Source organism: Clavelina lepadiformis, chromosome 3 (assembly GCF_947623445.1).
Source record: "Clavelina lepadiformis chromosome 3, kaClaLepa1.1, whole genome shotgun sequence".
Lineage (NCBI taxonomy): Eukaryota > Metazoa > Chordata > Ascidiacea > Aplousobranchia > Clavelinidae > Clavelina > Clavelina lepadiformis.
In genome coordinates this window covers 1,688,687-1,701,809 of record NC_135242.1, presented here as the reverse complement: position 1 = coordinate 1,701,809, position 13,123 = coordinate 1,688,687, and the positions used below count along the sequence as shown (strand labels likewise).

The window sequence follows — 13,123 nt, the reverse complement described above, 5'->3', positions numbered from 1 at the left end:
ATATGGTTTCAAAGTTTGGTACAGAAACAAAAACTCATATGAGAACTCACACACTTGAGACATCTTATCAATGTGTATGTGAAAAGATGTGCCGGATGTGTTAAAAGTTGGTTTCCCAAAAATGTTATTTGCGGAGTCATATGACTATTCACACTGGAAAGCTGCCATGATTTTTATTGTCAGAAATCATTTACGTTGAAGGGATATTTGTTAAGACATCTTATAACTCACACTGGGACACGGCCATACAGTACAAATGCAAATATTCTCAAAAGTCGTATGGACAAAAATTTAACCTTAAAAAGCATTTACAAACCATTCATCCAAATGTTGCATCAATTTATTTGCATTTTAGTTTTCTGATCTTACATGTTTTATCGGTACATCACATCAAACTGACTTTAACAATTAATTCTGATAAGAAACTCATCCGTCATAAAGACCGCATATGCAAAAACATGCACTGGTCTTTTCTCAGAGTAGAAATTCACCGTATCAGAGAATAAAGCCATTGATGCAAGTTGAGGTGGCATCAATGTTGTTTTGTTGTTGTTTTACCATGCTAACAGGGACATCAGCTATTTATGTTGTTCGTAATATTAACACATAACATTTATACAGATAATATCTGACGTCTATATTTTGAAATTATTTAATTTTATTATTTTTTCTTCATCATAAGCCTACAAAGCTGGCTTACATCTGTTTTGTCTTGAACATCCTCTACAATATAGCTTATACTTACACTGTTGCTTATGTATAAAGCCTGTCTGAGAATCTATCATTTGTTTGGCCCATTAAGGAAAAAGGTTGGACACTCCTGATCTAGCCTATACTTGTGGTGTATAGCGTCTTACTGCTGTGATGGCAGCGTTTTTCTGTGTAAAGTAAACAAGTGCAAGAGTAAAAAAATTTGAATGTGTTCGGTTTTAAGAAATGAGCATAACTCGTGTGATCACTGGTATGTAAGAGCTTGTTTGTTAAAATATTGGTTCATTGACATATTAAATGCATAATCTTAGCATACTACTAACACATGCTGTAAATTTCTTTAAATTAAAACAATGTTAGGTTGGGTACTATTGATATTTTCTATATGTAATGTCACAACTTCAACCATTTACATGAAACACATAAACACGTAATAATCGGCAATACTGGTAAATTTGATCTCAATCATATGGCTAACAAATATAGGTATTACAACAGGTTGAATGGCAAGTAACTCATTATACTGCATGCAACAACACTCACTTAAACTAGTTAGGCTAACAAATGCAATACATACTAAATTGGCTGGTATTAAAATGATGTGTTAACACAAAGAAACTAGGCATTAACAAGCACATGGTAGAAGCAGGTCAGTACTCATCGGCTCTAATGAAAGGAATTCAAGACAAAGAAACACGAGGCTAGAAACGCAAGTACAAAGCAATTTGGAGTTTGAAAAGATTTTGAAAAACTAACACAATACACAAAATTAACATGTAATCTAAAAAACGAGTGATAATATGAAATATTAAATTAAAAAAAACTTTAGTAGTGGTGTGCCAATGTGAACTTTCATATGTATTGACAAATATTTTCGATTTTTGACAAAATGAACATTCCTACTGGCGCACCCAGTGGTGTTACTGTTGAAATTGTATACGGTGAGGTATTAACAACACCTGCTCTTGTTCAGGCTAGCATGGTAACCAGCGCCAGACTTACGAATTCTCATTGCCGGAACAAAAGTTTTTCTCAATCTGAGGAAAGTCCAATCCAATAAAACAAACAATAACAAAACTGAGGAAGAAAAGAGACAAAAAACTATCACAGAGTTACGGGATCAGGATAAATAGCTCACATATAACACAAATAGCCTTTTAAATGTCAAATTTTATCTGAAAACCTTTTCACAATATTCACATTTGTATGGTCATACTTCAGTGTGAGCTGTGACATGCTTTGACAAAAATAACCTTTTAAATTCAAGGACTTTGTACAAAAAAAACATCCACAATGCTTTTATAATTTATAGTAGCCTTGTCCTTGTTTATTATTCATTCATTGCTGTTCTTGATTATTACTGTAACTGTAATTTAGTAATTTACTGTGAATTAATTATTACCCGTGTGGGTTCTCATATGAGTTTTCAAACGACTGTTAGTGGAAAATGACTTGTGGCACACATCGCATTGATAAGGTCGTTCTACAGTGTGAGTTCTCATATGAGTTTTTAAATTGTTGCTTTGGGTAAATGACTTGTGACACACCTGGCATTGAAAAGGTCGCTCTCCATTGTGGATTCTCATATGATGTTTTAAACTGTGGCTTTGAGTAAATGACTTGTGGCACACCTGGCATTGATAAGGTTGCTCTCCAGTGTGGATTCTCATATGAGTTTGCAAACTGCTATTTTGGGTAAAAGGCTTTTCACAAACCTCACATTGATATTGTCGCCCTCCAGTGTGGATTCTCATATGAACTTGTAGATGGTCTGGTAAATGACTTGTGACACATTTTGCATTGATAAGGACGTTCTTCATTGTGGGTTTTCATGTGAATACGCAAATGGCACTTATGGATAAATGACTTTTCACACACCTGACATTGATAAGGTAGCTCTCCTGTGTGAGTTCTTCTATGATATTTCAATTGCGATTTTTGTTTGAATGATTTCTCACAAAACTTGCAAGTAAAATGTTTTTCTTTGTTATTTCCAACAACAACCTGAGCATTGACATTGCAAACATTTATTCCATCACTTGCTGCAGGTTTATCAAGAAACTTTTCAAAAAAATTGTTGCGTTCTTCATCTGAACTTATTTCAATACAGCTTTGTGCCGCAACAGTTTTAACTGCGGCTTTTACTCCGATATCTGATTGAGTAGGAAATTTGTTTAACATGGATATACTTTTGTCACCAGTTTCGGTCTGTGAAACCTCATATTCTTCTAACAAGAAAGGTTTTTCTTTGATAGCTTCAACAAGAGGAAGAACTTATGCTTTCTCAGAATAAACTTCATCAATACAAATGCCGATATCAGATTCTATATCTAATGGTTGCGATGTTTCTCCTATTGGAATTGCATTTTTCCGTGTTTTAAATTTGTTTGTGTCTGAAAACAATTTTGATATCATATCTTCGATGTTTACTTGCACTTTTCCAAATTCCATTTTCATATCTTGTCGAATTAATTTCAATTCTTGTAAAATCAAATCACTAATTACTTTCAATAAACCTTCAAGTTGAATTTTGTCTGGATGACACTCCATGGTTTGATTGTATTGAGAAACTTAAAATGTAGTTGCTGAAAAAACAAATGTTAAAATAATTTAAAAAAAACGAACACAATAATACGTAATCTACAACATGAGTAATAAATAATAATATAAAACATTAAATTTGAAAAGTTTAAAACAAAACAAAATTGTATCAATTGTGCGCAACCTAACATCTGTAATGTGCAATTTAAAGAAGTTCCATAAAGCAGTTTTACAACATGTGCTAACAATATACCAGCTTTAGGCATTTGTTATGTCAATGAACCAATATTTCAACAAGCAAGCTTTTTTATACAAGTGATCGCACGAGTTATGCTGATTTGTTAAAATCGAACATTTTCACATTTTTTTTACTCTTGTACTTGTTTACTTCACACAGAAAAACGCACCAATCCTAGCACCAAGATGCATCACAAATATAGGGAATGTCCAACCTTTTTCCTTAATGGGCCTAATAGAGCCAAGAGCAACAGATCATAGGTTCTTAGACAGATTTCATATATAAGCAATAGTATAAGTATAGGCTAAAATGTAGAGCATGTTGTGGATACAATGAAATAATGTTAAATACAAAATGAAGATATTCTTAACAACTGTTGATTAGTAACACCAACAAAAACCTAAGATAAAACAGATTTAAGCCAGCTTTGTAGGCTTATGATGTTGCGATATAGGCTATAAAAAATAACAAAATTAAATAATTTCAAAACATAGACACAGATATTATCTGTATAAACATTATGTGTTAACATTATGAGCAACATAAATAGCTGATGTCTGTCTCAAAATAAGGTAAAACAACAACGAAAGATGATATCAATGGCTTTATTCTCTGATACGGTGAATTTCTACTCTGAGAAAAAACCAGTGCATGGAACAGTCTGTGCGTGTTTTTGCATTAAATGACTGGGACAGTATTTCCCAAAAACACTCCATTTTTAGCTCATAAAGAGATTGAATTAATTAATTCCTCTGTAATTTCACAACTAAATGCCCATAATTGCGCACTTCTATAATGACTGTAAGTAAGGTGGCCGGGTACAATGAAAGGTTAAGAACCACTGCCTTAGGGCATTTCTGTTCCACACTGGACGTGTTTGGATGGAAAATTGCAACAAGATGAATCAATAGCCTTTGTATGCGCAATAAATTTTAACTCCACACGCACTTAGCACCCCTGACTCTGCAGTCTCAATGTGCAAAGCCAATTCGACTCCATTTAAAAAGTGAATTTGAGGGTTCATCAAACCATTTTTCAAAAAACAAAAAAAAAATGGAAATAAAAATTTTCTATTAAATAACAAGGATTTCTACTTTCTAGTGCCAACAGCCAGACCTATCGATCATTGCGATTGGGGTTTGTGTAAATTGTGTCATACCTGGCTTCTTGTTAACCTGTGCGTCCTATACCTTGTTTAGCATTCTTGAACAAAAACGGTAATTACCCTTTTACGCGACCAAAGTTTACGATGAATAAATGTGATGCATAGATATCTTATATAAAAAACCTAGATACTGTATCCAACTCCGGCTGAAAAGTGAAGCAAATCTGCGATGACACTTGCTCCCTAAAGCGTTGGGTTAGAGCAAAGCAAAGGCTTTAAGCCCATTGTAAATTGGATTAGTTCTGTGTAGCCCTAATTCTATTGAAGTTTTTCGAAAGGCCGAGGTGTTTGTACCGCACTATCACTGACTGTTTTTGTAAATATTTGTATTTTTGCGGTATCGATGAATAAGCTTGCCTAAGGTAATTGCCTATCGGTACCATTTAGCATAATGCAAACGGGTAACCCTTCATTAGAGTAAGAAGTATTTTTATATATAAGATGTCTATGAGACGACTCCATAGCTTTTAAATTATTATATTACACCATATAGACACAAATTACTACGAAACTGCTTTAATGGAATATCAGTTTAGGGCAGCAACCATCGATATTAAACCATTCAACAGAGCCCATTTTAAGCCCCACTTATTACAGAAAAGCTCAAAGTTATTGAATTAGACAATGGAAATTTTTGCTATACTTGCTACTGTAAATATTTTTTTAAACTATTAAACTAATGCTGTCTTCGCAAACCAACCCGAAGCTATAAAGTTTGTAATGGAATGATTGGTTATTGATGTTGAACTTGACTTTACCAGTCACTCCAATACAATCTTTGATTGTCTGAATGTTTATTGTCCTCGATATAATGAGCCTCAAGGTCGTTGTTTGCTTATTCAATCCTAGACTCGTTTGTTCAGCTAAAAGCTGATTGTCTTGTAAGGCCGACAAGCAGAGTTGTCTGACTTAACACTTAGCTTGTCTTAAGTTGAACTGTTCAGTAGTTTGCACAAATTTGTTGATTGTATAAACTGGTTATATTGTTTCTTCGTTATACGATTACAAATTGACAGAACATTGGCACACCAACAGCACTTCATTCAACAGTTAATGTAATAGCATTTTAGCTTAGCTATGTTCAACTGCATAAAATTGCTGATTGCTGTTTATTCCCAGACTTGTTACTTCGTACTCTGAAACGCTAACAAAGTTGTTTTCGATAAGCTGCATGCATACGAGAAAGGCAAAATATTACGTCACAACAATGGTATAGGAAGTGATTGCGGCTCGTGTTACTCTGCTGAAACGACGCATCAGTATTAGAATTGTAAATCTCACATAATCTGTATATTAGTTTTAATTATAATCACAATATTATCACAAGTTAAATATGACATTGAACTTTGGATGTCCGACAATTTATTTCAAAACTGAGAAGAACTCTGTTTTGTACATCACCAAAACAGAATTAAGAAACTGGAAAATATAATTATCGAATGCTATTTACCAACCACAACAATGCAAAGCTGTATTTTACTTAAGTGGAAAATACAATGTTGAAAAAGGTAAAAATGGAAATCCAAAACAAAATTTACACGGATACAGAATCAGGGTGAGAAGCTCCTAAATATTTTCTATGAACGCCACTTAGTCAAAGCTTTCCCACAATACTCACATAATTATGTGATCGTGACTCATATGCTGTGATCCCAATAAAGACGGTAGTTGGGTGTTCTCCAGTGTAAATGGTCAATTGAGCTCTCAAACTGGTATAATGTGAAAAAACTTGTGCCTAAGGATGTGTTGCGAGAAAGATTTTTCTGGTTGAATTTTGTATCAGCTCATTTCAACTTCGGAGACACTTAGCAATAGTAATTGTGCATTCTTGAATGAATAGTCATATAAGTACATAAAATGCAACTTTGAGAAAATGATCTGTGATAGACATGACACATACAAGGTCGTTCGAATAAGTTCTGATCTGACTGTGCAAGTCATAGCTGAAATAAAATTTGTTGTTACACACCCGCTATTGATAAGGTCACTTTCCAGTGTGGATTCTCAAATAAGCCTGCAAATCACATGAATCCGTCTTTGAATAATCACATGACTCCGCAAATAACATTTTTTGGAAACAAAATTTTGACACCTCTGACACATCTTTTCACACATAACGCAATTGATAACGTGTCTCAAGTGTGTGAGTTCTCATATGAGGTGTCAAAAACATGCTTAGCTTTAATGAAATTTCACACACCCGGTATGGATAACGTTGCTTTTCCGTGTGAGTTGTTATATGAAACTGGAGCGGGTTTAGTTCGGTAAATGACCAGTGACACAACTGGCATTGATAAGGTCGCCCACCCAATCGAGATCAAGTTTGTTTAGTGTTGGAATGATTTATCACAAAAATTGCACAAAAACTGTTTTTCTTTGTCACTTTGACCAGACATACAAGCATCAAGCATGTACTGACTTTACTAATTTCGGCAGATTCATCAAGGAATATTTCCACAGAATTGCTACATTATTTAAAGTATTTCAACATAGCTTTGTGGCTCAACAGCTTTAATTGTCATATTACTCCATCTTTGAGAGAGGAGGAAATTTGTTTAATATGGATATACTTGGGTTATCAGATTCAGTTTGTGAAATTTGAAATTCTTCCAATAGCAAAGATTCTTCTTTGACAGTTTCAATAAGAGGAAGGACTGGTGCCTCCTCAGAATACACTTGCTCAATATAAATGCCATTAGCAGGTTCTATATCCAATGGTTGTGATGTTGCTTTAATTGGACTTGCATTGTTCAATGTTTCAACTTTCTTTGTTTCTGCAAGAATCTTCGCAGCCATATCGTCCATGTTTTCTTGCACTTTTGTAAATTCCATCTTCATATCATGTCGCATTGATTTAAATTCTTGTAAAATGGCATTAACGTGACTGTTAGTTTTCAATGCAGCATCAACTTGCATTGTACCAAGGTCACGTTCCATAATTCACGTCAATAATGAATGAAACTAATTACAACCTACTTCCTAAAGAAATTGGTTGGTGTAAAAAAACAAGAATGATACAAGTAATGATAGACGCCGAATTAAAAAGATACAGGATGGCAATGTCAGTCGACAATTGTTACAACAGGGTGGAGGCAACCACAATGTCTTGCCTCAATTTTATCACAAACACATCTTGCATTGCATCAAGTAAACTACTAGACAAACAACTACAAAAACTTTTAGGACTCTATCATCAAACTTTACTATAAAGTAAAGAACAGCAGTAACTGTCACATACAAAAACGAAAATCAAAAAGATTCCCTGTTGTTTTGAAAAAATAAGTTTCTAAAGACTTCTGCATAATTTCAAGATGCAAAACACTCGTAATAATACTAAATGACATTACACACCATAAACAGTGGCACACACACACACCTGGCACACTCCATAAACCGTGCTCAAATCACTTAAAAATCTTAGAGCAACACATTTAGGAAAGTTATATCCGAATTAATTGTTAAAGTATGTTTGATGTGTTGTTGAAATCACTGACCAATGACCATGACCATTGAGTTAATTGAAAGCTTTAAGTTCACTTCAGATGGTCAAATTATAGTATTTTTATTAGTGAAAACTATTCCAACTGATTCAACAGTTTGGCTTATGATATCATTGTTTAATTTAATGCTGCTAAAATAACGTTTCAAATTGTCTTCTTTGGTTGAGTTTTCAACCTGGTTAAACAATCGCTTAAATCGGTTAAACAATCAAGCAAAAAGACAAACAAAATGCAACGCACATCAGTAATGGAAAAAACACATACTTGTCATCTGACACTAATGGTAGTGATGTTTCTTTGGTGGGACATTGCATTGTTCATGGATTCAGTTTCTTTTGTTTCTTCAATCTGCATATCCAAACGCATTGATTTGAATTCTTGTGGTATCAAATCACTGATTTCTTTCAATATAACATCAACTAGGATATTATCTGGATGACACTCCATGGTTTGATGGTGCTGTAATAGGTTTTCTTATATTCTTGCAAATCGGTGCTTCTGGTTAATGACATGTGACACGCCTGGCATTGATAAGGTTGCTCTTCAGTGTGAGTTATCAAATGAGTTTTCAAATTGCTGGTTTGGGTAATTGAGTTTTCACACCCCTGGATAATTATGCTCTCGGATGTGGATTCTCATATGCTTTTTGAAATAAACGCTTCAGGAAAATGACTTTTCACAAACGATGTATTGATGAGGTCATTCTACTGTGTGAGTTTTAGAGAAGAAACAACACATTTGTCAAAAATAAACACTTCAGGAAAATTTATGTTTCATGAAACATACAAAGTTATTGATAAGACTGAAACAAAACAACACAAAAAATGGATCCAGCATCTGGAAAAATGTTTTGTAAATGTTTCACAAAGTTAATTTTTGTCCAAAAATATTTTCAAAATATTTACATTGTCCCAATATGAGTGTTATCGTTTCAACGCAAATGACTTTTCACGAAAAACAAACATTGTCAAGGTCGCTTTCCAGTGTAAATAGTTTCATGATTCCGCAAATTGCTCCTTTGTGAAAATTACTTTTGACACACTTGGCATTGATAAGGTCTCGCTAGAGTGTGGATTCTCATATGAGCTGTTAAATGATTATTTAGGATAAAAGACTTCTCACACACCTGGCATTGAAAAGTTGTGAGTTCTCATATGAGATTTTAAACTGGTGCTTTGGGTGAAGGACTTGTGGCACACATGGCATTGATAAGGTCGCTCTCCAGTGTGAGTTCTTCTATGAACTTTCAAACTGGTCCTTTCGGAAAATGACTTGTGGCACATATTGCATCGATAAGGTCGCTCTCCAGTGTGAGTTCTCATATGACTTTTCAAGCTGCTGCTTTCGGAAAATGACTTGTGGCACAGATTGCATTCATAAGGTCGTTCTCCAGTGTGAGTTCTGATATGAAGTTTTAAATTGTTGGCTTGGGTAAATGACTTGTGACACACTTCGCATAGATAAGGTCGCTCTCCAGTGTGAGTTCTCATATGAAGTTTTAAATTGTTGGTTTGGGTAAATGACTTGTGACACACTTCGCATTGAAAAGGTCGTTCTTCAGTGTGAGTTCTCATATGAGTTTTTAAACTGCTGCTTCCGGTAAATGACTTGTGGCACACATTGCATTCATAAGGTTGCTCTCCAGTGTGGATTCTCATATGAGTTTTCAAATTGCCGTTTTGAGTAAATGACTTTTCACACAGCTGGCATTGATAAGGTCGCTCTCCAGTATGAGTTCTCATATGAGTTTTCCAATTGTTTCTGCAAAATGACTTGTCGCAAACATCACATTTATAAGTTTTCTCTCCAGAGTGAGTTCTCAAATGAGCTTGCAAACTGCCATTCTGGATAAATGACTTGTAGCACACATCGCATTGATAAGGTCGCTCACCTGTGTGAGTTCTTAGATGAACTTTCAAGTTTCCTTTGCATTTGAACGATTTATCACAAAAGTTGCAGGAAAAATGCTTTTCTTTGTTATTTCTAACAAGCAACTGAGCATCAACTTTGCAAGCATTAGTTCCTTCAATTGCAGTAGATTTATTGAGATTCATTTCCACAGAATCGCTGAATTCTTCATCTATGTTTCTTGCAACACGGCTTTGCGGTTTAACAATTTCAACTGTGGCATTCACTCCAACATATTCTTCCAACAGCAAAGGTTCTTCTTTGATAACTTCAACAAGAGGAAAGACTGGTGCCTTCTCAGAATAAACTTCCTCAATATTAAGGCTGATATCTGATTTTACAACTGTCGTTTGTGATGATTCTTCAACTGGAATTGCATTGTTCATGGTTTCAGTTTTCTTTATATCTGCAAGACGTGTTGAAATCACATCTTCCATGTTTTCTTGCATTTTTACAAATTCTTTTCTCATATCTTGTCGCATTGATTTAAATTCTTGTGAAATCATATCACTGATTGCTTTTAACAAAACATCAACTTGCATACCAACTGGATGACACTCCATTGCTGGATTATCATACAACTTAATAATCTATTTGCTGAAAAGAACTTAAACTATTTGAAGATTTTCTTAATAGAGGAAAACTGATAATGTGTAACTAAAACTGTTGGAATAAAAAATATAACTTATAAATACGACATCCTTACTACAAGGTAAAGAACAGCAGTGACCCTCACATACAAAAAGGAAAATCAAAAAGATTCCCCGTTGTTTTGAAAGGATTTTTATAAAGACTTGTGCGTAATTTCAACATGTAAAACACACAAAATCATTTTAAATGACATTAAACACCAGTTTGACCTAAACTAACCCAAAATTGGCCCACACCACACATTACTCAAATCACGTACAAATCTTAGAGCAACACATTTCGAAAAGTTATATCCGAATTAATTGTTAACGTCTGTTTGATGTGATGTTGAAAATCACTTATCAATGAACATTGATTTGATTGAAACGTTTTAGCTTCACTCCAGATCATCATATCATAGTATTTGTACTAGTAAAAACTATTCCAACCGCCGTTTCAACAATTTTGTTTATGATATCATTGTTTAATGTAATGATGATTAATAACTTTTCGAATTTTCTTGCTTGGTTGAGTTTTCAACCTGGTTAAACATTTGTTTTAATTTAAACAATACTTCAGCAAGATGCGATGAAATTTCCTCACACACAATACTTCTAGACATTACTTTGTCATATTGCTACAAAATTCAAGGGAAAAAAAAAAACAGACAAAATGCATCGCATAACGGTAATGGGAATCTTGGCATTACGGTCTTATGAAATAAAAAATCAGGGAAAAATTTTTTTCCTGATTTTTATCTATTTTGATTATAAACATCGATATCGGTTTCAAACACTAGAAGAATAAATTGGAGCAAAAGTTTTTGTCTCCTTTATTTGGAGACACCAATTACCTCTAGTGTTTTGTTTCGCAAAACAAATCTTGGGTGTGCACTTGCCATACTCTGCAGTCTGGGCCAGTGGCACAGCGTAGGCCTAGTTTGCAAATTGTTGAAAAAGAAGAACTTAGCAACTAATTTTTAATATTTTTTATTTATTGTGTAGAGGAATTTACTAGCGTTTCTGGCATCAGCAAATTAGTAACTAGCAAGTATTTAACGCGTATTAAATCTAAAATGCCCACTCTGCCAGTAATTAAACCTGGCTCTGTTTTTGCTTCAGCTGAGACCTGAAAAAGCTAAACAAGCGAACAGTAGGGGAATACACAAGGGATTACCCCTTTGCGTGACAATGTTTCAACAAAAACAGAGATTCTTCCATTGCAGCGTAACATATTCCTTAAGTTCAGCGATGAATACTTTATGGTGTTTTGGCATGATAGTCTTTAGCCTCAGACTGGGAAAAGTCTTTACACGACTTAAACGCGAAAACGATGACTTATCGCTCGAGCACCGAGCCGAGTGTTTTTAAATATTAAACTTGTGCGAAAAATATACCTACATATTATTATTTAAGCGGGTGATTTTGAAAGCTTTTATTCCTGCTATCTACCAAATGGCCTGCATAGGCTATAGCAGCCTATCAGAGCTACAAAATTTTCCAAAACCAGTTTTGATAACTAACAATAACTTATTAGCACGACACCATTAGCACGACACCAAACCAAGCATTAGCATTAGCACGACACCAAACCAAATACACACACTGCCATGCGCGCGGGAAGTTTGCGAGTCGGCTCATAACTGGCAGCTTTCGTTGCGGACTAATGTTGAAATTGTGATAAATATATCAATTAATGTAACATAAAATTGTGTACGACATAGAATTCTCGTCTATCGAATCAGCGAAGCATAACACTGCGTGACGTAATCGATGCTTCCCTCTTACTGTCCGTGCATTTTGATTTATTCAGCCCTTTTCAGTCGTACGTTCAACGCCGCAACATGTCTCTGTGCTGTTGCTGTCATAATGTTCTATCTTGATGTATTCGTTCAAAGAAGCTTCAAATATAATCAGATTATACAGTAGTCATTCCTGTGTCATTATTGCTGAAGTCTATCAAAGTTCACTGTTAAGTAATACACAAGGAAATAGACTTTGTAGTGTAAGTGGGTAAACCTTACAGGCTAAGGTACCATTATACCCCCTTTTCATTACAAAATGTTTGTCACTTTTTAGGCTTTTTTAGTTTAATGATTAACGACACAACAACAGACAATTAATAAACAGTAGTATAAATTAAATGGCAACGCACAGTTTAAAAAATGCAAACCAAAAGCATTGCAGGCCAAGCCTCCATTTACTATATTGAAATCTTAGTTTCTTTTTACTAAACATTAGGCCTACTCGGATTTTTCAGTGTCCTTCACCAAATTTTCAAAGAGCTCAATCGATGATTTACAGTGGTTAGATTTGGCGCGACAAATAATTAAACGCGCTGCTGGCAAAAAGCAGTTAACAAGTCAAAAAGATATTCACAGTTCAGGAATTCCGAGTAGTAAGTTGTTATACTGAAGGCTGTGAGGCTACT

General features: G+C 34.6%; 1 protein-coding gene across 1 annotated transcript; it reads right to left on the bottom strand.

Moving 5' to 3' along the window:
- Positions 1-5,770: 5,770 nt before the first annotated feature.
- On the bottom strand, positions 5,771-13,123 carry LOC143449197 (uncharacterized). The gene has a single exon (XM_076949298.1). It carries the CDS (start codon positions 10,624-10,626, stop codon positions 9,274-9,276), a length of 1,353 nt encoding a protein of 450 aa, XP_076805413.1. The 5' UTR covers positions 10,627-13,123; the 3' UTR covers positions 5,771-9,273.